Source organism: Chiloscyllium plagiosum, unplaced genomic scaffold (genome assembly GCF_037043375.1).
Source record: "Chiloscyllium plagiosum isolate Xiang-an unplaced genomic scaffold, Cpla_swu_hap1 HiC_scaffold_35, whole genome shotgun sequence".
Classification (NCBI taxonomy): domain Eukaryota; kingdom Metazoa; phylum Chordata; class Chondrichthyes; order Orectolobiformes; family Hemiscylliidae; genus Chiloscyllium; species Chiloscyllium plagiosum.
In genome coordinates, this window is record NW_028270173.1 from 39,642,490 (window position 1) to 39,670,432 (window position 27,943).

At 50.6% G+C, this 27,943-nt stretch overlaps 1 protein-coding gene across 1 annotated transcript; it reads right to left on the reverse strand.

Moving 5' to 3' along the window:
- Nucleotides 1-3,157: 3,157 nt before the first annotated feature.
- On the reverse strand, nucleotides 3,158-27,213 carry LOC122541219 (phosphatidylinositol N-acetylglucosaminyltransferase subunit C). The gene is made up of 8 exons (XM_087978915.1): nucleotides 27,012-27,213; nucleotides 16,188-16,257; nucleotides 14,416-14,570; nucleotides 10,134-10,246; nucleotides 9,005-9,060; nucleotides 7,256-7,403; nucleotides 4,618-4,784; nucleotides 3,158-4,138 (listed from the first exon to the last, which is right to left on the reverse strand). Exons 1-8 carry the CDS (start codon nucleotides 27,169-27,171, stop codon nucleotides 4,075-4,077), a joined length of 933 nt encoding a protein of 310 aa, XP_087835041.1. The 5' UTR covers nucleotides 27,172-27,213; the 3' UTR covers nucleotides 3,158-4,074.
- Between the last annotated feature and the right edge of the window lie 730 nt (nucleotides 27,214-27,943).

Genomic DNA, 27,943 nt, shown 5'->3' on the forward strand with positions numbered 1-27,943 from the left:
AATGACAGGGTCAGCACTGAGGAATGGGACCCACTCCCAGTCTGGATGGAGACCAAGGCGCTTACAGAACAAATTAGATATGGAAATAGCTCCCTTTATTGAGGATCATGTCTAAACTCAGATCATTTACCCATCTCGAACGGACTGTAACTCGACTAGAGGTGTGCAAACTGCAGTCCTTAAGTTACGTGTGGCTCTCAAACTTTCCCAATTGGATTACATTATCACAAAAAAAGCCCAAAAATATTCTAGGTCAAGGAAATAAAGAGCCATACTTTAATTGTGTGGATAAAAGGTGAATAATGATGCTACAGTTTACGGATAAAAATGATTAAATTGTCATTATGCTCTAAACAAATACATTTGTGAGCACCCTCTAACTTTTTATAATGTTGATTCAAGAACTGCACACTATAGTCCAATTGTGGCCTAACCAACCCTTCACACACTTGCAGCATAACCTCCCTGCTCTGAAATTCTGATCTGAGGAACGGTCACTCAGCACTCATCTCGGCTGATAATCAGTTTTATATATAAATATTATATATATATATTTTTTAAAGAAATTGTCATTGTGCCGGTCTGGGTGAGAGTCCAGATCCTTCCAACCAGATGTTGCTGTTTCAGTGAATACGTTCGCTGGGACAAGGAGGGGGGAACGGGGGATTGGAGGGGGGAGGCCTGGATGGTGTTAACCAACCCTGTCCAGCCTCCCTCATTTTCTCTTTTTTTCTTCTTGCACACGTTGCCTGGAAAATCCGTCGTGGGGTCCAAAGCACTACGTGGCTTGGACCCCCACAGCACCCCAAAAAACACTTGTAGTGAACTCTTGAGTACTGGAAGCGGACTCCAGGTACGGGGAGTGTTGGGTTGGGAAGGCAAGGGTGCGGGGGCAGGAGAGGTCGCTGTAAGACTCTGGCTACATTCACGTCCCCCTCCCCAAGGATGGCTCCAGCAAAGGGAAACCCTGATGTGTATCCCCCACCCCCCAAACACCCCGTCCAATTCTTACTGGCAATTGTGCATTTCACACCAAAGTCGTCTCATTTCTAGAGAATGGGAGGTGGTGGAGAAAACTGACAAACAGGTGGAAATTTAACCCAGCGCACCACAGGCAAGTGAGCAGAGAGTTGGGTTAAAATTGCTCCGTGTGTATATACATATGTGTAACTTTCTTTTTGTAAAAGTATAGTTTTTCATTTTTATTTTTAAGTGCTGTAATCTGACTCCGTGTAGGAGCTGCATTGGAAGAGAATCATGGCTACAATTAGTTGGGTTTACCTGTCGTCATTTCCTTTTGCCGCACAAGTCCTGTATCAACGGCTCTAAAATGATTAATAAAAAAATAAAACTCGATCCTTTTCAATTTAAGAAGCTTGTGTAAAGTAGAATCCACATGCAGACTAGATGGTGAGAAGCTCAAGTTTTCTCCGTTTTCACTGACCCATGAACTTGCATCCCTTCACCCCATTAACTAACTCCTAGGATTCTGCTGTTCAGGGCAGGGCTTTGGAAATGCAGTACTAGGAAAGGGGCACCAGGGGGAACAGAGAAGGTGCCCTGATGAGCTGGGACAAATGGGAGAAAACGGCTGCTCATGGTTATCTCTGGTATGACAAAGTAGATAATATTACACCCTACTGCAGTTGCAAGCCCTCAACTGTTCCAACTCACACCTACACTACCTCAAATTTTAACCTGAGAGATTCAAGATCATCCAGGACTCTGCTGAACGTATTCTAATTCACCCCTAAAGTCCCATTAACCCTCTGTTCCTACACTTGTTGGTCAACATCGTGACACCTTGCTGTTAAAATTCTCATGTCGATTTTCAGATCCTTCAGTGCCTTCCCCCATCTGTGAGATAGCTGCAGCCTGCTTTTCAGCATCTCCAATTTGAGTCTCATAACACCAGTCATGCCTCTAAGTTTCATCATTCCCTTCCTCAATCTCTCCACTGCCTTCGAGACTCAGTCATACAGCACAGAAACAGACCCTTTGGTCAAACCAGTCTATGCTGACCATAATCCCAAAGTCAACTAGCGCAACCTGACTTATGTCCCTCCAAACACTTCTTATTCATAAACTTATCAATGTCTTTTAAACATTCTAACTGCACCCACATCCACCATTCCTCTGCAAGTTTATACCACACACAAACCATTTTTACAAATTATCTGTCGTCTTTAAAATCATTTCTTTTCTCACCTTAATATGACTCCTAGTCTTGAAACCCCCTACCTTGGGAAAAGACACTTGCTATTCACCTTATCAATACCCCTTATTATTTCATAATCCTCTGTAAAGGTCACCTCTCAATCATCCACACTCCAGTGAAAACAGTCCCAGTCTATCCAGCCCCTCCTTATAGCTCAAACCCTCCATTTCCGTCAACATCCTGGAAAATCTCTTCCGAACCCCCTCCAGCTTAATAATATCCTTCCTCGAAAGGGAACCAGAGCTGGATACAGTACTCCAGAAAAGGTGTCACCAACAGATTGTTCCAACTCCTATACTCAAAGGTCTGAGCAATGAAAGCACATGTGCTAAATGCTTTCTTAACTACTTTGACTGCTCTCCCATTTATTGTAAAAGTGTGACCTTGTTTGTTTTAACAAAATGCAAGATCTCGCATTTATCCAAATTAAAATCCATTTGCCATTCTTCGGCCCATTGACCTAAGTAATCAAGATCTCTTTGTCACCTCAGATAATCTTCTTCACTGTCCACGATACCACCAATTTTGGTGTCATCAGCAAACTTACTGACCATGCCCCCTATATGGTCATCCACATAAAATAATAAACAAGAGGACCCAGCACTATTGGTGACAGGGCTCCAGTGCTAAAACAACCTTCCACAATTACTGTCTCCTGCTGTGAAGCCAATTTTGTAGTCAGTTGGCAAGCTGCCTCTGAATCCCATATGATATAACTTTACCATGTGGAACCTTGTCAAAAGCTCTACTGAAGACCAAGTAAACAATGACTAAATAATTTTAACGCTTTAACCCCAGCCAGTGGGACTGAGATATCAAAACTGCTCACAAATTACAAATAGCATTGTAGCAGAAATGTACTTTTACGTTTTGCCAAGTTAAATTAAACTGCACATGGACAAGGAATCGTGGAAGAAAACAACAGCCTGACAACAAAGCTTCCAGAAAACTATTTAATTCACTTTCAGAAGCACCAGGAAACAGCAGCTGACATTTGTCCGTGCCCCAGAAGGATTCTCAGCTGACTGGTTGTTACAGGATCAGCAGAAGTTCCTTATGAATTTCCTCCAATCGAGAACACAGCAGAAACATATAGATCCAGACACTGATTCCCTCGAGTTGGAGTGGTTACGTAGTGTTGAGATTAAGAGAAGGAGAGAGAGGTATTCCACAGAGAACACAAACACCAGCACACACCCATTTCTATGCTGTTGACTCCATGCAAGTCACTGGCATTGACTCTAGCTTTAACGCTTCATATCCTCAGCCAGGTTCATGATTGCAACCCTCTTTACCACTGTCTTCAACAGGGAGGTAAGTAGAGACAGTACCAAGCTAGAATGGCCAGGTGTACAGCGCCAGTGCAGGGTCCTGCAACCTGCCCAGCTCTGCACCCATTCCTCGGTGTAAGAGAAGAGTGAAAATAAATTCAACCTTGATTGGGAAGAGGGTGGTGTTGGTAATATACCCAATCCAGATCCATCAAGAGCATGCTTGAGATTGAAGACTGATGAGTGATGCTCCAAGTATTCAAATAGCCAGTTGACATCGGAAGAAGCCAATTTATGAATGGAGTGATGATGGGTGCGAGTTATTTGGGGGGGGGGGGGGGGGGGGAGGTGGTGTTAGGTGAGGTGAGAAGTGTTGGAGGACCTGGTGTTGGCACGGATACAGACTGGGGTGGAATCCTTCAGGCTGGCCACTCTCTGAAGGGACACCTGTACATGAGCGGGTCTGACGCTCCACGTGCAACACGCCTCCTTGCGTGCTATTGACGGCCGTGGCCGCAGCGTCCCAGAAAGATTCAGACAGGAACGTGAGCGAAGGACGCGCTGGCCCAACCCCCATCCTCCTCGTCACCCCAAAAACCTGGACAGGTCTTCTTTGATCTCCGCTTCATCCCATGGACCATGGATGTTGCTGTGGGGAAGGCAGCGACAAGAGATAAGATGGAGTCAGGCATTAGTCAGTGCAACCAGCCTACCCGTGCGCAGACCGCACCCCCTGCCATCCGACCCACGTCACCACAGCAGAGATGGGCTATGCAACCGGGATTGTGTGGGCAGAACATCGCACCAGTTCCCTGTCCTCCACATACATGAACAGTCAGCGACTGGGTCGGCTTCAAAGCTCCACTGAGTGCAGCCGTGTCACCAGATCACGCGAAACAGACGTGCATTTACAAAGCCTTTCAGAAACCACACAGAGGTCTCAAAAGTGTTTCCCAGCCGATTATTCAGCTCCAGGATTCTATACCACCCAGCAGTCAGTTCGCGCGCAGTCAGCTCCCTTGGCGCTGACCCCCCCCCGACAGTGCCGCGCCCCCCCCCCCCCTCAGCACCAGAATAAGCCTGACTGGAATTTCGGCCCTCACTATGGGTGCGCTGAGTACCACTTACTCTTTCGAGGACTGTAACTTGATGAGGTAGTGAGGACACAGCAGGGCAACTGCTAACAGCAGCAGAGCGAAGAGTACAGCTCCCGTGAGAGAAACCGTCAGCACCCCCAGCATGGCAGCCAGGGTGAAGGTAAGGGTGACCACCAGGTAACAGCGAGGGGTGATTGCCTGGACAACAAGAGAATAGAGAGACAGAGAGAGATACCATTAACTGAGAACTGGCTGATCAACACACCAGCTGCTTCTAATATCTGCACCTGGCCATACTCTTCATCCCTAGATTAACCAGTGCTGAGCTGTACAACCATTATAGCAGGGGAGGAGTGGGTGTGCTAAGGATACTGATACTCCACGCTTCAGGCTCTCTGCCTTTATTCCTGATGAAGGGCTTTTGCCCGAAACATCGATTTTACTGCTCCTCGGATGCTGCCTGAACTGCTGTGCTCTTCCAGCACCACTAATCCAGAATCTGGTTTCCAGTATCTGCAGTCATTGTTTTTACCTAAGGACACTGATATGACAGCTACTCATTTCCATTAAGTTTCACAGTATTGGTCCTCCCATCTTGCACAAGGGTCAGAAGTGGAGGCAGTCGCTGATAGAATGAAGTCCAACACCATCGGTGACTCCCAAAACACTGAACCAGTTCATGCCCTAAGACCTGAACAACACATCTAGGCTGGCTGGGACCGAAGGGTGGCAAGTAACATTCAAGTCACACAACTGCCATTGCCCTCATTGCTACTAATGGCATTTCATAGAACATAGAAGAATACAGCGCAGTACAGGCCCTTCGGCCCTCGATGTTGCGCCGATCCAAGCCCACCGAACCTACACTAGCCCACTATCCTCCATATACCTATCCGATGCCCGCTTAAATGCCCATAAAGAGGGAGAGTCCACCACTGCTACTGGCAGGGCATTCCATGAACTCACGACTCGCTGAGTAAAGAACCTACCCCTAACATCTGTCCTATACCTACCCCCCCTTAATTTAAAGCTATGCCCCCTTGTAATAGCTGACTCCATACGTGGAAAAAGATTCTCACTGTCTACCCTATCTAAACCCCTAATCATCTTATACACCTCTATCAAGTCACCCCTAAACCTTCTTTTCTCCAATGAAAACAACCCCAAGTGCCTCAGCCTTTCCTCATACGATCTTTCTACCATACCAGGCAACATCCTGGTAAACCTCCTCTGCACCCGTTCCAGTGCCTCCACATCCTTCCTATAGTATGGCGACCAAAACTGCACACAATACTCCAGATGCGGCCGCACCAGAGTCTTATACAACTGCAACATGACCTTAGTACTCCGGAACTCAATTCCTTTACCAATAAAAGCCAGTACGCCATATGCCTTCTTCACCGCACTATTTACCTGGGTGGCAACTTTCAAAGATTTGTGTACATGGACACCAAGATCCCTCTGCTCATCCACACTACCAAGTATCCGACCGTTAGCCCAGTACCCCATCTTTTTATTACTCTTACCAAAGTGAATCACCTCACACTTAGCTACATTGAACTCCATTTGCCACCTTTCTGCCCAGTTCTGCAGCTTATCTATATCCCGCTGTAACCTGCCACATCCTTCCTCACTGTCTATAACTCCTCCGACTTTCGTATCATCTGCAAACTTGCTCACCCAACCTTCTAACCCCTCCTCCAGGTCATTTATAAAAATGACAAACAGCAATGGTCCCAAAACATCGCTTTTCCATCGCTTCAAAAGCATCTTGGTGGTTCCCAGTGACCACAAAGGGAACTGGACTAGCCATACAGAAGTAGCTTGCAGGAGTACACCTGGATTCACGATTGCTGCTTTCACTCCTGTCTCGTCAAAGCCTGTTCATACGATGCACGAGGGTGGGATGAAATGCTCTCCACTTGCCTGAATGGGTGCAGCTCCAACAATACAGACTCCGCACTGTGTATGACCCAGCAACTTGCTGGTTAACACTGCATCCACTACCTGTAAGATTCACTCCCTTCACTACGGTGCACTTTGGCTTCAACATGTCGAAATTGTACAGAAGTAACTCATCAAGGCCCTTTGAAACAGCACCTTCAAACACATGCAGCTCACCATTACCTTCTCCAGGTCAATCAAGGATGGGCAGCAAAAGCTGGCCTGGACAGTGATGCTCACGTCCCATGAATGATTGAAATAGGCACAGCTCCATCTGGATGTCCAGTATAAAGTTAGTCCCAGGGCCTTGTACTACATAGTTAGCAGCCACACTGAGTCAGTGCGCCCAAGACAGGAGGGGAGGACTCATCTGTGCAAAGTTTCACTCTTGCCAAAAGAAAGGGAATCCCATTTTTTCTCACTAAGCAGAGTGAGGGTACAGTCAAAGGGCATTGGCAATGGCGGAGAGATAAGGAAGCAATTGGCAACCCATTGTGAGCCACCCCACAACCTGTGGCCCACTGCATTCGACCCCCACCATATGCCCCCAATCTCGCAGCCCTCCAGCATCCCCTCCAACCCCAGAACCTTTCCACTTCACACCCGAGAGCTCACCGTCCAGTCCTCCATTTCCCCACCCCTTCTACATCCCCTCAACCTCGTCCTTCACCTTGATGGTCCCTCACACCCCATGATCCCAGCACGTCCTCCACACAAAGCCGCACCTTCAGCTTCTTCTGGAACATGGGCCACAGGGCGAAGACCTCGATGGCCAAAGTCACTGTGACGAAGGCGTGGAGCGAGCTGGGGAGTCGCGAGGCCAGGCACACTGAGGCGAAGATGGCCATGTTCAATGAGAGAGTGCTGGAGACGCTATAAGGAGAGCGAGACAGAGAGAGAGAGAGAGAGAATGTAACAGAACTGCCAGGGTACAGGCAACATAGGTAAGCTTGGAAGGAGCCAAATCAGTCAACTTGACCACTAAATAATTTGATGGAATATTACAGAATGGAAATATTCGCCTTTGATATTGGGCTGGTCCCTCTTCCCCCATCATTCCTCCTGCAAAGATATTGCTTCTGGGTCAGAGAGTACTAGCTGTTCACGAAACCCATCCCACTTCATCACATCAGGGGTCACAAAGATTTGCGCATTTCTATAGCACTCTTCCCCACCTCCAAGAACATCCCAACACGACTTCCAGAACAACTAAAGTACTTCTTTAGAAGGGCAATCACAGTTGAAATGTAGCAAACGCAAAATTGTTGACAGCAATATAATAATATCCAGATAATCGGTTCTGATGGTGCTGGTTGAGGGGTAAACCACAAACACCTGCAGCCGAGACAGGGTAGGTGCGGTTCTAAAAGGCAGCTATGTCATCCTCTTAAAGGACAACTCTGAGATGGGCATTAGACTGTTGGCTTTGCCAAAAACACCCACATCCTAAGAGCAAGTGACTGAAGAGCCCCAGTCACGCTCAGTAAATTTCCAGTCTTTTTCTACATGCTTGCCCCCCACTGAGAATGACAGGGTCAGCACTGAGGAATGGGATCCACGCCCAGTCTGGATGGAGACCAAGGTGTACAAATTAGATATGGAAATAGCTCCCTTTATTATTGAGAATCATGTCTGAACTCAGATCATTTACCCATCTCGAACGGATTGTAACTCGACTAGAGGTGTGCAAACTGCAGTCCTTAAGTTACGTATGGCTCTCAAACTTTCCCAATTGGATTACATTATCACAAAAAAAGCCCAAAAATATTCTAGGTCAAGGAAATAAAGAGCCATACTTTAATTGTGTGGATAAAAGGTGAATAATGATGCTACAGTTTACGGATAAAAATGATTAAATTGTCATTATGCTCTAAACAAATACATTTGTGAGCACCCTCTAACTTTTTATAATGTTGATTCAAGAACTGCACACTATAGTCCAATTGTGGCCTAACCAACCCTTCACACACTTCCAGCATAACCTCCCTGCTCTGAAATTTTGATCTGAGGAACGGTCACTCAGCCCATAACATTCACTCCGATTTATCTCCACAGATGCTGCCAGACCTCCTCCTGAGCTTTTCCAACAATTTCAGTTTTTATCCCCTGTGCCTTCTTAACCACTTCATCTACTTGTCTGACTGTTGGACATTTACTGGGAGGTCTCACTTTGATCCTCAGTGCTTCCCAGGAGCCTAATCATTCATTATGTATTCCTCACCTTGTTTGTCCTGCCCCAGTGCATCACCTAGACCTATTCAGACTGAAACATACTGAATTTTATTGAATACAGATACAAAATATATGTTCAATTTGGTAAATTGTTAAGTACTTGACTTTGAAATGTTCAAATTTCACTCTTTGATTCAAGTTTTGTTTATTAAAAAAAAAAAGGAATTTTCAAGTTGCCAACCCTGACCTACAAGTGAAAGCGATTGTAATAAAGGACCAACTTCCAGCCGATTAGAACTTACATGGCAGCATTGGCTCCATAGTCAAAGAATATCAGGTGACCCAACAGCATAAAGACCTGCAAAACAAGAGACAGACAGGGAGACAGAGAGAGACCAGACGTTATTCAGGAGCGAGCTCAGTCTGGGATTACAACACACAGGGATGGATTTTAAAAACAAGGATGCTCTTCTGTCCAAGGAAAAGTCAGATTGGATTCAAATGATTTACTGTGCTTCTCTGTCTGCAGATGCTGTTAGACCTGTTGAGTTTCTAGAGCAATTTCTCTTCTTACTTCAGATTTCAAGCATCTTTCAGTATTTGGCTATTATTTCTACATTTTTAAGGTGTGCGTACCGGGATTTGACAGGTCAGCAAGTACAGGAGTGATTGGTGAAACATGACAGGGTCCAGATAGATTGGAAGAGGAACTGTTCCCACAAGTGTCGGACCTCAGCTTTCAGACAAACACCTGAGAAAGAGTGGAGATTTGAGGTGAAACCCTTTTGCACCACAAGTGGTTAGCATCCAGGATATGCTGCCTGAGGATATGGAGGAGGAAAGGTCGATCGAGGCTTTCAGGAAGTGGACAAGTATTTGGAAATGAGGAATGTGACAGGGAAAAGAAAGGGGAGTGGAACTAGGTGCATTGGCCCTCAGGAGAACCGCGGCACACAACAGAATGAATGGCCTCGCGGGGTGTGGTAGCAATACTGTGAGGCAGCGGGGTGTTCATTGAGCTCAACTTTATGTTGGAAGGTTGACCAGCAGGGTGTTGAAACAGACCAGTTCAAAGTTGGCAGAAGCAGAAATGAGGGTCTCAACTAAAGTTGTGGTGGGGCAGACGTGCTGTATCAGAGGGCTGGTTGGGCAATGTTACGTAAATTCAAAGAGACAGTCTTGTTTACAACTCAGAAGATGGAAATTGAATGACCAAAGATATCGGAGGGTTGTGGTGTGGCAGAATTTACAAGGGGTCGAGTTTGTGGTGGGTTATAGATAGCTGGATCAGCGTTTTAAAATTGATTTAAGAGACAGAAGAGGGAAAACTCGAAGGGTAAAAGGAAAGGAGGTTGTGACACAGTCCTGTCCAGCCCTAATGGCTTCTGCCCACTGACGGATGGCACAGTAAACCCTTGTGCTGCCACTTACAGACATGGCGTAGATCGTATCGGTGCTGATGGATTCTGTCAGCGTTTTCAGAATCGGAGCAAATCCATATGTGAATGTCACAAAGACGACAGTGCTCTTTAGGTCAGCCCATCCTGTGGAGAGCAAGTTGGAACAAATCGAGGTTAATGTCACAGTTTTACCTCCATGCTCTACCACCCGGGAACGCGCTTTAAACAACAGATCGACAAATGGTGCAGGATTCAGCAGTCGGGCTTAGCCTGTGTAAGGACGTCCCTGAGCTGGAAGGCCTTCTACCTACAAAAGGCATTTAACAATGCCGGTCACACTTTTAAACATTTTTAAATGCGAGTTCTCATAAAGCCTGAATGACTTATTAACCTTGCATTAAGTTGCCCCGTCACCTTCAGAACCTGTGCACTACCACACCCAGCTCTCTTCACTCCAGCCCTCTTTTTAATAACTGTTCCATTTTAATGGTATTTTCTGCCTTCAGTTGCTCCAGTCGCATGGATCACTTTACAAATTCTATCTGCTGTACTTCTGCCCCTTTCCACCTAGACCCCTTGAAGAGGGGAGATGGGGAAGCAGTTTTTTCCTCACTCAGGAGTGGTCGGGCTCTGGAACTCCCTGCCTCGAAGAGTAGTAAAGGTAGAAACACAACTTATTTTTTTTTTTTAAAAAAAGTGCCCAGTTATGTACCTGAAGTCCCCGTAACTTACAGAGATATACTGTCCAGCAACTGCCGGAAAGTAAAAGGAGGCTGGGTGATTTACCTCTAAGCAGGCACAGCCACAATGAGCAGAGTGACCTACTTTAGTGCCGTAAATGATTCTACATTTTCTCAACATCCAAACAGGGAGCAGGGATATGAAGAGAAGGCAGGGGAATGGCAGTGCATGAAGGACTGATGATGGAGGGTCCAGCATGATGCCTCAATATCTTTCTTCAATGTGGTGTCAATTCTATGATTCAAAGACCATGTTTACTACATTGTCCAGTTTTTGTCATCTGCGTTTCTGAAGTTTACCCTCACGTCCACTTTGTTAGAGGAGGGGAGAACAAAAAAATACTTGAAAACCTCAGTGGGTCAGGCAGCAACTGTGGAGAGAGAAACAGTTTCTCATGAAAGGTCAAAGACGTGCACGCGTGCGTGTTCTGGTCAGCCATGAGATGGATGGAAAGCTGGATCTTCAGTGACAGCTTCAGACTCCATGGTGCATGGGAAAACTGCACATTGCCACTGCAACTGCGTCTACGCAAGTGAACTGTAACCTGCTGCGACCATCTCGTTAATATTAACAGTGCTGTGAACCTGGGCAATCTCCAATATGTGGCTCCTCCACTGCAGCTCTGCATTTTTATCCCTTAGTCAACTTCATATCCGTACTGTCACTGCCCCTTCTATCCCACTGGCTCCCATTTTGGAAACGCCCAAGACTGTGGCACTTTATCAGACACTTTGAAACTCCACATCCACCATCCTACACAAGAATTAGGAGTAGGTCTTTTAGCGCATCAAGCATCTTCTGCCAGTCACTAAGATCATGGCTGATTTGATTATTACACAACCGTTCTGACCTGATACCTTAAAACATTTCGCTTAGCAAGGATTTGTCTAATTCTATATTAACAATATTCAAAGATTTTGCTGTCATCACTTTTTCAGGAAAGAGCTCCAAAGACTCATGACTCAGATAGAAGTTTATTTCTTTGGTCAATGGATGTACACAATTACTCAGAGTTTCAGATTTCCACAAGGGGAAATATCCTTTTCACCTTCACCCTCTCAGGATCTTTCAATCAAGTCACCACCTGTTCCAATTCCAACGGACACAGGCCCAGCCTGCCAAACCTTTCCTCATAAGATAACCCACCCATTCCAGAGATTAGTCTTCTCTGAACTGCCTTCAATTCATTTACATCTTTTCCTGAATAAGGAGACAGAAACTGCACACAGTATTCCAGATGTGGAGAAACTCAGCAGGTCTGGCAGCATCTGTGGAAAGAGAAACAGTTAACGTCGAGTCCAGAATGACCTCTTCAAAACACTGAAGTCATACACTTGAAATGTTAAATGTATTTCTGTCCAAGGATGTTGCCAAACCTGCTGACTTTCTCTAGAACTTGGAGGTGTGGTGTTGGACTGGGGTGGACAAAGTTTAAAAAAAAAAGTATCACGCAACACCAGGTTATAGTTCAACATCTACCACCTGATGAAGGTACAGTGCTCCGAAAGCTAGTGCTTCCAAATAAACCTGTTGGACTATAACCTGGTGTTGAATGATTTTTAACCTCAACTTTCTCAAACACTTTAATTACATATTTATAGTCCCTGCAATATTTTGTTTTTACTCTAGATGCAGTCTCACCTTGCATAAATGGAGCAAAGTGGTCCCGCTTTTGTATTCAGTTCCCTATGCAATAAATGACATTCTCTGAGCTTTCCTTATGATTTCCTGTCCTCAAGTCTCCTTATCAAAAAACACAAGTGAGTTTGTCAAGCATAGTTTTTCCCTGGCAAGTCTGTGCTGACATTCATCAGTTGGTGCTTGCGCAAATGGCTCGTCAACTTTACCCTAGAAACTTCCCCACTCCCCATGTTAAACCCCAGGATTGTCTAAAAGCTGTAACGTTCAGAGTCATACAGCACAAAAACAGTCTAACTCGTCCACGCTAACCACACATCGCATTCTGAGCTCGTCCCATTTGCCAGCTTGCTATTCGTATCCCCATCCAGATGCCTTTTAAATGCTGTAATTCTACCTGCTTCCACCACTTCCTCTGGCAGCTCATTCATACACACACCATCCTCTGCGTGAAAAAAAACTTACTCCTCAGATCCTTGTTAAATCTTTCCCCTCTCACTTTAATCCATGCCCTCTAATTTTGCTCTCCCCCATCATAGGAAAAAGACCATGGCTATTCACCTTATCCATGCCCCTCATGATTTTATTAATCTCTACAAGGTCACCCCTCAGCCTCTCACGCTCCAGGAAAAACAGCCCCAGCCTCACCCTATAGCTCAAATCCTCCAAACCTGGCAACAGCCTTGTAAATCTTTTCTGCACCCTCTCAAGCATCCTTCCTATAGAAGGACGACCAGAATTGTATGTAGTATTCGAAAAGCAGCCTTGCCAAAGTCCTGCACAGCCGTAACATGACATCCCAACACCCATACTCAATGTTCTGACCAATGAAGGCAAGCGTGCCAAATGCCTTCTTCACCACCCTGTCTACCTGTGCTTCCACTTTCAAGGAACTATGCAAGTACACACCTAGGTCTCTTTGCTTGGCAACACTCTCCAGGACCCTCCATTAACTGTACAAGCCCTGCCCTGGTTTGCCTGACCAAAATGCAAGTTGCATGCCTGAAGTGCTCTGGAGACAGTGTTGTGCATCATGGTGAACGGCAGATGAGCATGTCTGCAGTTCTCTTTCTTTATCGGTTTTTATGTCATCATAACACAGCAAACTCCTCACTTAGCTTAGTCCTCTTCAAGAGTACTTTCTGCTTCTGTCAAGGAATCTCTAATTTGGACCCGCAAAGTGCTCCCCTCATCCTCTAGCGATGCCCTTTCACTGTTAAGGACCTGGTCATCCACTCTTAAGCAATGTTGATTTCAGGGATAAATGTAATCCTGGGATAGTCAACTGACTGAAGGGTTTAGTAATAGGATTCCCGCTTTGGATCATCCACTGAATGGATGCGGAGAGGGGTCCAAAGTTCAAATGTTGAACAAACTCTTTCTTTTGGGGCAGTGGCGATATCCCTCCCTCTAAGGCAGAAAACCTGGGTTTGAGTCTCACCTCCTCCATCTGAACAGGTTGATTAAAAAAAACATCCTCATCCTGCGATAGGGAGGAAAACATCAGGCTGTTCTTCTGACCAAGTGTTGCAGGATCTTTGAAGCTCACCTGCAAAGAGAGGCAGGGCCTTGGTCACTATCTCAGCCACTTTGCCCCAGTACCACAGTGGGAGTGTCAACATGTGTTGTGTGCTAGAAGAGGACTTGAACCTCAGGACCTTTAGACTCAGAGACAAGAATGCGACCCAATTGGACCACTGTCAGGGAATCCCTGAGCCCCACAGAGAAGCATGAGCGATCAATGAAGAAGGCTCTTGACTCAATCTCCTGGGGACAGGTCAGTTTTCAGATGAATTTTACTTGCGTACAGGCTATTTTCCGGCAGGCTAACACTTGCCAGCCCATGAGCTCTGTGTTCTGGGTCTAAATTTAAACAGGAGAAGGCGCAAACCTCTTGCCCGAGCCCTTGGAGTTGTCACGGGATTTGCACTTACGTGTTCGGCCGCTGAGATTACGTCCTGCCCCCGAGTCAATGACATCAAATGTGAGGTAGCCGAAGAGAGAGAGGAGGAGGCCGTACGTGAAGAGCCGGTGAGGGGACAGGTGACTCTGGTCCATGTACCACCACAGGACAACAAATACACACACACTGGGGGAAAAAAAAAACAGTGGAGCAGTGAGAAAGCAGCACAGCAGGGGTGGAATCAGCATTAGTTACTTTTATGTGGCTTTTTAAAATTAACTTGCTCTTGGGATCCAGTAGACGATTTTCAGAAGTTTTAAAATATTGAAAGAAAACAATTTACTTTACAAAAAAACGACAAGGTTTGGCCAATGGAACTAGCAATACAAATTACGTGAGGGACTGCAGGAAGGGAGAGGCTGCAGTGCAGATGAACTAGCAATGTAAAGATGAGTTAGTAGCTACGAAGTGCAGAAAAGGGAGAGACAGGCTACAAAGGGAGAGAGCTACTTGAAAACCTTTCATTAAAGGAACCTCACAGAGAAAGGGAAACCCAAGCTAAGGAATTCCTTGCCAGGTGATGTGGAGTCTCTACATTAAAGCTGTAGAGGTTCTGGAACGATTAACTGGACGGAATCGCTGTAGATATTATTGCAGTGAATGCTGTTCGTACTGTTTAATGCCAAAACATTTATACCACAACACACTCATTCAAGTCTTTACCACATCTCAAGCATCTTACACACTGAATTCCTTGAGGTGTAGAGACAGAGAGAAACTTAAACTACAACACTAGAGCTGTAACCTTACCATACATAGAGAAGTATTTGTCAATTATTTTTAAGACAGCCATTTGTTATTAATGTAGTGTTCCATGCCAATTTAAATACTGGGTGTGGAGGAAATTAATGTTTTGTGTGTTGTGATTTGAAATTTAATGGAGTGTTGATGCTTCTGTGCAAGTCTGAATGCTCAACATCAACATGAACACTGAAGGTATTGTTACATCATCTCAAGGAGAATAAATGGAGATAAAAACAAAGTCCCGAGAAAACCAAAACACAGCCCCGCAAATCAATGGGCAGCTGAAGAAATCTCAAGAACAGACATCGAAAGAAAAATAATTTTGGCTCTTCATCTAATAGCACATTGCCGTGCAAACCCAAGACATGTAGCACAATGGATTCTAGTCCACAAATCTGGCCCTGAGCTTCTAGTGGCCTGTCACTTTAATCCCACCCTGACAGCGATGTTCCAGTGAAGGTCAACGCAGGGTCGCTCAACAGCACCTGATCTTTCAATTAGGCCCTTTACAACTTTTTAAGATTCAACATCAACAATTTCTTAGCGCAACCATTTTGTTCCTTTTTGCTTTGGCTTTGAGGGGCCAACTGTGGGGTCTGATTCTGCATGTGATATTCACACCTCCTCCGGACCCCTCTTTTGTTTCGTTACTTGTCCCTTTCCCACTTCCCATTAGCCTTCCAGCATCATTCCTTGATCATTTAGTCTCTCCTGCCTTCCATTCTGCCAAAGATTGTGCCTTCGGTTTTTCCCTCATCCTCCCTCCTGTTAACTATCTCTGGAACTTGTCTGAATCCTGTTGCACCTTGAAGGTTATCAAGTTCAAACGAAAGGCCAATAGTCTGAAGTATTAATGCTGTTTCGCTCCCTCTAGATGCTATCTGCCCTGCTGAGTATTTCCTGCTTCTTCTGGTTTTACTTCAGATTGCCATTACTGGCAGCAATTTGCCTTCGGGCAACCCTAACTTGCACTTGCAAAGTAAAGTTGGGTGTGCTTACCTGGACAACTGATGGATGACAACACTGGATTCACACACCACTGTCCAAAACCGGTACTGGCGCACATAAACTGGAACGGAAAATAAAGCTTATGATGATAAAATCAAAGGAACGTGCCAACTTGGAAGCAGGAATAGGACATTCAGCCTTTTGAGTTTCCTATGCCATTCAATAAGATCATGGCTGATCTGGTTGTGGTCATAACTCCACTTTCCGGTTTAGAATGTCACCCTTCCCACTTCTTGTGAATCGAAACTCGAAATAAGCTGAGCTTCCAGACTGGACACTGCACCCTTTTAGACTCAATATTGAGTTCAATCATTTTCCAGCTTGTGGCACCTTCTCCCATGTCCTTACCCCAAACTCTGGACCTTGATATCACATAATCTGCTTTTACACACCACCCATTGTTAGCTGCTAATTGTCCACTAACAGCTAGCCATTCTCCCAGGTGAACCACTCCTTTGCCTGTCCAACTGTTCTTCTCTCTCTCTCTTTGGGCTCTATCCCAAACCATTGTTTACTCCTTACCCCCTCCCCCAATCATATCTTCTACATAAAAACCAACCTTTTCATAGCTACCATCAGTTCGGAGGAAGGGTCACTGAACCTGAAACATTATCTCTGTTTTCTCTTCATAGATGCTGCCAGACCTGAATTTTTCCAGCAATTTCTGTTCTTGTTGCTGATTTTTCCAGGATCCGCAGTCACTTCATTTTATATGCCAGACTCCACTGCTTTCTGGAGAAGAGAATCCTGCGTAAAATGACCCTCAGAAAACAAGACCTACATCTACATCTTAAATGAGAGACCCTTTAGCTTTAAAGGTGTGTCCACTCTTTCCAACTAGGGAGGTGAAGGCATCCCTCAGTATCCACCCCATCAAGTCACCTCAGGATCTTATACATTTCAATGATATCACTTCTCATTCTTCCAAACTTCAATGGGTATAGGCCTGACCTGCTTACCATCTTCCTCAAACTTTCAGTAAAGATCATTTGGACCATCATCTTAATGCTGGCTCTTTGAAGCACCTAATGAATGTGCCCCACACATCTCTCTCGCCCCACAGTCCTGTAATTCCTCCTCTGCCTCAAGTATTTATCCAATTCTCTTTTGAAAGCCAACATTGACCATGCTTCAGTCTGCAGGCCTGATCTTCAGCATTACCCAGCTCCCTACCTCACACACATTCCTGTCCTCTATTTGTTGCACTGTGCCAGTGAGGGCCAACATAGGCTGAAGGAACAACTCTTAACCTTCCGATTAAGCACTTGACACATTACTGGACTTAACATGGGGTTCAACAACTTGATCAGTGGATTGTCAGGTAGATAGGATAGTGAAGGCAGTGTTCAGTATGCTTTCCTTTATTGGTCAGATCACTGAGTAATGGAGTTGGGAGGTCATGTTGCAGCATTACAGGACATTCATTAGGCAACTTTTGGAATTCTGTGTGCAATTCTTGTTGTGAAACTTGAAAGATTCAGAAAAGATTGATAAGGATGTTGCCAGGGTTGGAGGGTTTGAGTTATAGGGAGAGGCTCAATATGCTGGGGCAGTTTTCCCTGGAGCATCAGAGGCTAAGGGGTGACCTTACAGAGGTTTATAAAATTATGAGGGTCATGGACAGGGTAAACAGACAAGGTCTTTACCCTGGGGCAGGGGAGTCCAGAACTGGAGGGCATAGGTTTAGGGTATAGGGGAAAGACATAAAAGGGACCTAAGGGGCAACTTTTTCAAGCAGAGGGTGATACGTGTATGGAATTAGCTGCCAGAGGAAGTAGTGGAGGCTAGTACAATGACAGCATTTAAAAGACATCTGGATGGGTATAGAGGGATATAGGTCAAGTACTGACAAATGGGACTGGATTAGTTTCGGATATCTGGTCGGCATGGACAAATCAGACTGAAGGGTCTGTTTCCATACTGTATATCTCTATGACTTTATATCTTCAAATTGTGAACTCTGTTCTTCATTTTGAATTTACTTTGTTGCCACATGCTGGTCTGAATTTTGTTTCTTACTTTTTCGCTTTCAGTCAGAGGTATTTATTATTCTGCTACCTGACACTTGCTTTTTTTTCCTTGTATACAACCCTTAACACTTTTTTGCCTTTTGTGCCCGGTCATCGTCATTATTTAATCTTGTATCCTCTACTCTCAGACTTTCCTTGTCCTTTCTCCTCCTCCTGCTTTACAGCAGCATAAAACCTGTCATACGTCCCAGCACCTGATCAGTTTTGAAATCACATTGGGGTCAAAACATTGATTCTGTTCCATTACCGACAGGCACTGCCATTACATTGCTCCATTACTTTGTATTTCAGATGACGAACACCCACCAGTACTTAGCTTTTATTTATTGCTCTTCCCCAACGGCCCTTAAACTGAGGGGCATAGAGGGCAGTTAAGAGACAACTGTCTTATTGAATACCTGCAATCACAGGTAGGCAAGACTATGAAAGAACGGCAAAGTTTGCTTTTTCTCATAAGGATGTTAGTAAATCCATTGGGGTTTTACAACAATTGGTGATAGTTTGATGTGCACCTTTATGGGAGGCTAACTGTACAGTCTAGATTTAAGGTGGAATTGTTTCCAGTGGCTGAATTATTTTGATACTTTCTAAACTTATCAAAACCTTCCATGCTTTTGAACACCTCAGTTAAAAATCACCTCATAACCTTCTTTGCTCAGAGACAAGCCGCAGTTTCTCCAAGCTCTCCACCTGAGCTGATCTGTGTTAGCTACCCTGGTCCGAATCAATAAGTCTTCTCCATAGCCATTCCAATCCTAGACACAAAGTATCAAAGGTGCAAGCTGCCAAATGATTCCCAGCTTCAAATGATTACTCTGGCAGTACAAAATGCATATTATTCATTCCTGTATAACGAGACTACATATTGAACGATATTACAAAGTGGATGAGATTTCCTCCCTTGACACCCCATCTTTCTCTTGTCACTCAATGATTATTGACCCAATTTTGAACTCAGCCCAATCAATCTAAGTCCTGGGTTTGAAAACTCTGATTATACAAGACTGGTCAGCCCTTAGTTTACACCCTTTCCCCGTACACACAATGTGGGATTAATACAGGAGCTGAATTTACAAAGCAGCAACACAGCAATGAATTCTGCTGGCAATCCAAGATACAAAGGATGGTTGCTATTACAGGGAAAACCAATCACTCTAAAATGTCACGCAGAGGGTGGTACGTGTATGGAATGAGTTGCCAGAGGAAGTGGTGGAGGCTGGTACAGTTACAGCATTTAAAAGACATTTGGATGGGTGTATGAATACGAAAGGTTTGGAGGGATATGGGCTGGATGCTGGCAAGATTGGGTTAGATTGGATGGGCAAGATTGGGACGAGACTGGGTTGGGATATCTGGTCAGCATGGACAGATTGGACCGAAGGGTCTGTTTCCATTCTGTACATCTGTATGACTCGGTGAGACCTCATAGGGACATGGGAGCATGAATTTTATGAGAAGGAAATGTGCAATAAAACCTCAGCCCCACATAAAGCTGCACAGATTATGAGTGTATCAATTGAAAATGTCAAGACAGGCATGGGTACATTCTTACTGGGTGAGAGCTTTAAATAATGGAAACTAGAAACATTGGCTAGCCAAGGTCTTATCGTCTGCAAACTTAGCCAGAATACTGTCAGTTCTTTCATCGAGATGGTTAACGCTCCCCACCTCCCATTTCCTGCGTCCCTCATATGAGGCTGGGGAAGAGGGGGGATGCCCCACATTAGACTGTTGGGGGGGGAGATGCCCCACATGAGGCTGTTGGGAGGGGCAGGGAATGCCACACCTTAGGCTGTTGCGGGGGGGCATGCTCCACATTAGGCTGTTGGGGGGGGGGAATGCCGCACCTTAGGCTTTTGCGGGGGGGGGAATGCTCCACATTAGGCTGTTGGGGGGGGTAATGCTCCACATTAGGCTGTTGGGGGGGGGTAATGCTCCACATTAGGCTGTTGGGGGGGGGAATGCCCCACCTTAGGCTGTTGGGGGGGGAATGCCCCACCTTAGGCTGTTGGGGGGGGAATGCCCCACCTTAGACTGTCAAGGGAAGGGGGAATGCACCACATTAGGCTGTTGCGGGGGGGGGGGGGTGGCGGGGGGATGCCCCACATTAGACTGTTGGGGGGCGCAGGGAATGCCCCAACTTGGCTGTTGTGGCGGGGGGGGAATGGGAGGGTTTGGGGGAATGCCCCACATTAGACTGTTGGGGGGGGAATGCCCCACATTAGATTGTTGGGGGGGGGAATGCCCCACATTTGACTGTTGGGGGGAGGGAAGGCCCCACATTAGACTGTTGGGGGGAGGGAAGGCCCCACATTAGACTGTTGGGGGGGAGGGAATGCCCCACATTAGACTGTTGGGGGGGGGGGGGGGAATGCCCCACATTAGACTGTTGGGGGGGGGGGGGGAATGCCGCACATTAGACTGTTGGGAGGGGGGAATGCCCCACATTTGACTGCGGTTGGGGGGGGGGGGGGTGGAGAATGCCCCACATTAGGCAGTTGGGGGGGGGGGGGGGGGATGCCACACATTAGGCTGGTGGAGGGTGGGGGGGAGGCCACACATTAGGCTGGTGGGCGGGGTAAGCCCCACATTAGGCTGTTGGGGGGGGATGCCCCACATTAGGCTGTTGGGGGGGGGGGATGCCCCACATTAGGCTGTTGCGGGGGGGGGATGCCCCACATTAGGCTGTTGGGGGGGGGGGATGCCCCACATTAGGCTGTTGGCGGGGGGGATGCCCCACATTAGGCTGTTGGCGGGGGGGGGGGGGATGCCCCACATTAGGCTGTGGGGGGGGGGGGGGGAGATGCCCCACATTAGGCTGTTGGGGGGGGGGGGAGGGGGGGGGATGCCCCACATTAGGCTGTTGGGGGGGGGGGGGGAGATGCCCCACATTAGACTGTTGGGGGGGGGAGATGCCCTACATTAGACTGTTGGGGGGGGGGGGGGAGATGCCCCACATTAGACTGTTGGGGGGGGGAGATGCCCCACATTAGACTGTTGGGGGGGGAGATGCCCCACATTAGACTGTTGGGGGGGGGGAGATGCCCCACATTAGACTGTTGGGGGGGGGGGAGATGCCCCACATTAGACTGTTGGGGGGGGAGATGCCCCACATTAGACTGTTGGGGGGGGGGGGGGGATGCCCCACATTAGGCTGTTGGGGGGGGGGGGAATGCCCCACATTAGGCTGTTGGGGGGGGGGGATGCCCCACATTAGGCTGGTGGAGGGGGGGGGGGGGGGGAAGGCCACACATTAGGCTGGTGGGCGGGGTAAGCCCCACATTAGGCTGTTGGGGGGGGGGATGCCCCACATTAGGCTGTTGGGGGGGGGGAATGCCCCACATTAGGCTGTTAGGGGGGGGGGGGGGGGGGGATGCCCCACATTAGGCTGTGGGGGGGGGGGGGGGGGGGATGCCCCACATTAGGCTGTTGGGGAGGGGGGGGGGGGGGGAGATGCCCCACATTAGGCTGTTGGGGGGGGGGGGGGGAATGCCCCACATTAGGCTGTTGGGGGGGGGGGAATGCCCCACATTAGGCTGTTGGGGGGGGGGGGGGGGATGCCCCACATTAGGCTGTTGGGGGGGGGGGATGCCCCACATTAGGCTGTTGGGGGGGGGGAATGCCCCACATTAGGCTGTTAGGGGGGGGGGGGATGCCCCACATTAGGCTGTTGGGGGGGGGGGGGGGAGATGCCCCACATTAGGCTGTTGGGGAGGGGGGGGGGGGGGGAGATGCCCCACATTAGGCTGTTGGGGGGGGGGGGGAATGCCCCACATTAGGCTGTTGGGGGGGGGGGAATGCCCCACATTAGGCTGTTGGGGGGGGGGGGGGATGCCCCACATTAGGCTGTTGGGGGGGGGGGATGCCCCACATTAGGCTGTTGGGGGGGGGGGGGGATGCCCCACATTAGGCTGTTGGGGGGGGGATGCCCCACATTAGGCTGTTGGGGGGGGGGGGGGGGATGCCCCACATTAGGCTGTTGGGGGGGGGGGGGGGATGCCCCACATTAGGCTGTGGGGGGGGGGGGGATGCCCCACATTAGGCTGTTGGGGGGGGGGGGAGAGGGGGGGGATGCCCCACATTAAGCTGTTGGGGAGGGGGGGGGGATGCCCCACATTAGGCTGTTGGGGGGGGGGGAATGCCCCACATTAGGCTGTTGGGGGGGGGGGGATGCCCCACATTAGGCTGTTGGGGGGGGGGGGGGATGCCCCACATTAGGCTGTTGGGGGGGGGGGGATGCCCCACATTAGGCTGTTGGGGGGGGGGGGGGAAGAATGCCCCACATTAGGCTGTTGGGGGGGGGAATGCCCCACATTAGGCTGTTGGGGGGGGGATGCCCCACATTAGGCTGTTGGGGGGGGGATGCCCCACATTAGGCTGTTGGGGGGGGGATGCCCCACATTAGGCTGTTGGGGGGGGGATGCCCCACATTAGGCTGTTGGGGGGGGGATGCCCCACATTAGGCTGTTGGGGGGGGGGGATGCCCCACATTAGGCTGTTGGGGGGGGGGGGATGCCCCACATTAGGCTGTTGGGGGGGGGATGCCCCACATTAGGCTGTTGGGGGGGGGATGCCCCACATTAGGCTGTTGGGGGGGGGGATGCCCCACATTAGGCTGTGGGGGGGGGGGGATGCCCCACATTAGGCTGTTGGGGGGGGGGGGATGCCCCACATTAGGCTGTTGGGTGGGGGGATGCCCCACATTAGGCTGCTGGGGGGGGGGGGGGGGATGCCCGACATTAGGCTGCTGGGGGGGGGGGGGGGGGATGCCCGACATTAGGCTGCTGGGGGGGGGGGGTGTGTGGTAAAGCCCCGCATTAGGCTGCTGGGGGGGGGATGCCCCACATTAGGCTGTTGTGGGGCGGGGATGCCCCACATTAGGTTGTTGGGGGGGGGGGGGGGGAATGCCCCACATTAGGTTGTTGAGGGGGGGGGGGAATGCCCCACATTAGGTTGTTGGGGGGGGGGAATGCCCCACATTAGGCTGTTTGGGGGGGGGGGGGAATGCCCCACATTAGGCTGTTGGGGGGGGGGGGGGGATGCCCGACATTAGGCTGTGGGGGGGGGGGGATGCCCCACATTAGGCTGTTGGGTGGGGGGGGTGTGGGAAAGCCCCGCATTAGGGTGTTGGGGGGGGGGGATGCCCCACATTAGGTTGTTGAGGGGGGGGGGGAAATGCCCCACATTAGGTTGTTGGGGGGGGGGAATGCCCCACATTAGGCTGTTTGGGGGGGGGGGATGCCCCACATTAGGCTGTTGGGGGGGGGGGGGGGATGCCCGACATTAGGCTGTGGGGGGGGGGGGGATGCCCCACATTAGGCTGTTGGGTGGGGGGGGTGTGGGAAAGCCCCGCATTAGGGTGTTGGGGGGGGGGGATGCCCCACATTAGGTTGTTGAGGGGGGGGGGGAAATGCCCCACATTAGGTTGTTGGGGGGGGGGAATGCCCCACATTAGGCTGTTTGGGGGGGGGGGATGCCCCACATTAGGCTGTTGGGGGGGGGATGCCCCACATTAGGTTGTTGGGGGGGGGGGGATGCCCCACATTAGGTTGTTGGGGGGGGGGGGGATGCCCCACATTAGGTTGTTGGGGGGGGGGGGATGCCCCACATTAGGTTGTTGGGGGGGGGATGCCCCACATTAGGTTGTTGGGGGGGGGAGATGCCCCACATTAGGTTGTTGGGGGGGGGGATGCCCCACATTAGGTTGTTGGGGGGGGGGGGGATACCCCACATTAGGTTGTTGGGGGGGGGGGATGCCCCACATTAGGCTGTTTGGGGGGGGGATGCCCCACATTAGGTTGTTGGGGGGGGGGATGCCCCACATTAGGTTGTTGGGGTGGGGGGATGCCCCACATTAGGTTGTTGGGGGGGGGATGCCCCACATTAGGTTGTTGGGGGGGGGGGGGATGCCCCACATTAGACTGTTGGGGGGGGGGGATGCCCCACATTAGACTGTTGGGGGGGGGGGGGGGGGGATGCCCCACATTAGACTGTTGGGGGGGGGGATGCCCCACATTAGACTGTTGGGGGGGGGGGATGCCCCACATTAGACTGTTGGGGGGGGGGGGATGCCCCACATTAGACTGTTGGGGGGGGGGGGGGGGGGGGGGGTGTGCCCCACATTAGGCTTTGGGGGGGGCGATGCCCCACATTAGGCTGTTGGGGGGGGGGGGGAATGCCCCACATTAGGCTGTTGGGGGGGGAATGCCCCACATTAGACTGTTGGGGGGGAATGCCCCACATTAGGCTGTTTGGGGGGGGGGGGAATGCCCCACATTACGCTGTTTGGGGGGGGGGGATGCCCCACATTAAGCTGTTTGGGGGGGGGATGCCCCACATTAAGCTGTTTGGGGGGGGGATGCCCCACATTAAGCTGTTTGGGGGGGGATGCCCCACATTAGACTGTTGGGGGGGGGGGGATGCCCCACATTAGGCTGTTGGGGGGGGGGGGATGCCCCACATTAGGCTGGTGGGGGGGGGGGGATGCCCCACATTAGGCTGTTGGGGGGGGGGGATGCCCCACATTAGGCTGTTGGGGGGGGGGGGATGCCCCACATTAGGCTGTTGGGGAGGGGGGGGTGGGGAATGCCCCACATTAGACTGTTGGGGGGGGGGAATGCCCCACATTAGGCTTTTTGGGGGGGGGGAATGCCCCACATTACGCTGTTTGGGGGGGGGGATGCCCCACATTAAGCTGTTTGGGGGGGGATGCCCCACATTAAGCTGTTTGGGGGGGATGCCCCACATTAGGATGTTGGGGGGGGGATGCCCCACATTAAGCTGTTTGGGGGGGGGATGCCCCACATTAGGATGTTGGGGGGGGGGATGCCCCACATTATGCTGTTTGGGGGGGAGATGCCCCCATTAGACTGTTGGGGGGGGGGGATGACCCACATTAGGCTGTTGGGGCGGGGGGGGGGGGGGGGGGGGGGAGATGCCCACATTAGACTGTTTGGGGGGGGATGCCCCACATTAGGCTGTTGGGGGGGGGGGGATGCCCCACATTAGGCTGTTGGGGCGGGGGGGGGGGGGGGGGAGATGCCCACATTAGACTGTTTGGGGGGGGATGCCCCACATTAGGCTGTTTGGGGGGGGGATGGCCCACATTAGGCTGTTTGGGGGGGGGATGCCCCACATTAGGCTGTTTGGGGGGGGGATGCCCCACATTAGGCTGTTTGGGGGGGGGGATGCCCCACATTAGGCTGTTTGGGGGGGGGATGCCCCACATTAGGCTGTTTGGGGGGGATGCCCCACATTAAGCTGTTGGGGGGGGGGGGGATGCCCCACATTAGGCTGTTTGGGGGGGGGGATGCCCCACATTAGGCTGTTTGGGGGGGGGGATGCCCCACATTAAGCTGTTTGGGGGGGGGGGATGCCCCACATTAGGCTGTTTGGGGGGGGGGATGCCCCACATTAGACTGTTTGGGGGGGGGTGCCCCACATTAGACTGTTGGGGGGGGGGATGCCCCACATTAGACTGTTGGGGGGGGGGGGATGCCCCACATTAGACTGTTGGGGGGGGGGGATGCCCCACATTAGACTGTTGGGGGGGGGGGATGCCCCACATTAGACTGTTGGGGGGGGGATGCCCCACATTAGACTGTTGGGGGGGGGGATGCCCCACATTAGACTGTTGGGGGGGGGGATGCCCCACATTAGACTGTTGGGGGGGGGATGCCCCACATTAGACTGTTGGGGCGGGGGGGGGGGGGGGGGGGGGAGATGCCCACATTAGACTGTTTGGGGGGGGATGCCCCACATTAGGCTGTTGGGGGGGGGGGGATGCCCCACATTAGGCTGTTGGGGCGGGGGGGGGGGGGGGGGAGATGCCCACATTAGACTGTTTGGGGGGGGGATGCCCCACATTAGGCTGTTTGGGGGGGGGATGCCCCACATTAGGCTGTTTGGGGGGGGGATGCCCCACATTAGGCTGTTTGGGGGGGGGATGCCCCACATTAGGCTGTTTGGGGGGGGGATGCCCCACATTAGGCTGTTTGGGGGGGGGGATGCCCCACATTAGGCTGTTGGGGGGGGGGATGCCCCACATTAGGCTGTTTGGGGGGGATGCCCCACATTAAGCTGTTGGGGGGGGGGGGGGATGCCCCACATTAGGCTGTTTGGGGGGGGGGATGCCCCACATTAAGCTGTTTGGGGGGGGGGATGCCCCACATTAAGCTGTTTGGGGGGGGGGGATGCCCCACATTAGGCTGTTTGGGGGGGGGGATGCCCCACATTAGACTGTTTGGGGGGGGGTGCCCCACATTAGACTGTTGGGGGGGGGATGCCCCACATTAGACTGTTGGGGGGGGGGGGATGCCCCACATTAGACTGTTGGGGGGGGGGATGCCCCACATTAGACTGTTGGGGGGGGGGATGCCCCACATTAGACTGTTGGGGGGGGGATGCCCCACATTAGACTGTTGGGGGGGGGGGGGATGCCCCACATTAGACTGTTGGGGGGGGGGGATGCCCCACATTAGACTGTTGGGGGGGGGGATGCCCCACATTAGACTGTTGGGGGGGGGATGCCCCACATTAGACTGTTGGGGGGGGGGGATGCCCCACATTAGACTGTTGGGGGGGGGGGATGCCCCACATTAGGCTGTTTGGGGGGGGGGGGATGCCCCACATTAGACTGTTGGGGGGGGGGGATGCCCCACATTAGGCTGTTTGGGGGGGGGGATGCCCCACATTAGACTGTTGGGGGGGGGGGGATGCCCCACATTAGGCTGTTTGGGGGGGGGGGGGATGCCCCACACCTGTCCCCCCCCCATTTCCCACTCACTGTTTTTCCGCAGTTCCTCCAGGAAGCTGCCGTCCACGAAGTTGTCGGGGAAAGGCTGCCTCTCGTACAGGACCTTCTTCCAGCGGCGGGGCCGGGGCCCATTCTCCGGGGCCCTGCAGCCTGACACAGCGGGCACCCCCTGCTCCAGGGCCGCCCTCATCAGAAGGCAGGAGGCGGGAGGCAGGAGGCAGGCTCCAGGCCTCCCCGCCTCCCCAGAGCCGTCCCCGCTCTCCGGGGACCGGAAGTGAGCCGGCCGTCTCCATGGGAACCGTCCCCAGCGTCCGCCGGACGTGTGTGCATTTCCCTGCCGTCAGCGCCGCTCAGGTTACAATTTCGGGTCAGGCACACGTGGCCTACCGGTAATAAAGCTAAACGGTTCATTTCTGAGACTTTTGGAAGATTTGACAGACGCCAAATCGAGGTTTTTGAGCGTTCAGGCCCGCCATCTTTGACACTGGCAGCCTCATCGATTGGGTAGCCGCCATCTTTGATGTGTGCTGGGTTTGGGGGTCCGTCATCTTTCATGCTGGCGCTTTTGCAAGTCTTTATACCTGCCATTTTTGATGCTGGCGTGTCATTGTTGGGTCGAGAGCGCCTCCCGTTTTTGGTACTGCCCAGACAGACAGAATGGAGCCACCCAATATCTATTGCTCATGATACAACCTGCCCCATCCAGAACCAGCACCAGCACTCGGTGATATGCCTTTCTTTTCCCTCCACAAAGCACATCCCCAACTCTCCTCCTCCCAGGGTTGAGAGGGTCCTTAGCTGTAGCCCAATTCATATCACTCTTTTCACTGTCACTCGCCCTAATTAATGCCTCTCAATATGATTACTGAATTTATTTAATGCAAAGTATTCGGTTTTAAAGAATCGAGAGGTAAGGGGAGAATCAGAACTGTGACACAACAGTTCGAGGATAGACCAAGGTT

Excerpts from the sequence above, each read along its gene's own strand:
- LOC122541219 (XM_087978915.1), bottom strand. The coding sequence starts at position 27,171 with ATGAGGGCGGCCCTGGAGCAGGGGGTGCCCGCTGTGTCAGGCTGCAGG. Across the intron at positions 9,061-10,133 it reads ATACGATCTACGCCATGTCT|GTCTTTATGCTGTTGGGTCA; the intron begins GTAAGTGGCAGC and ends CTTGTTTTGCAG. Across the intron at positions 4,139-4,617 it reads AAGTTACAGTCCTCGAAAGA|CAACATCCATGGTCCATGGG; the intron begins GTAAGTGGTACT and ends CCTTCCCCACAG.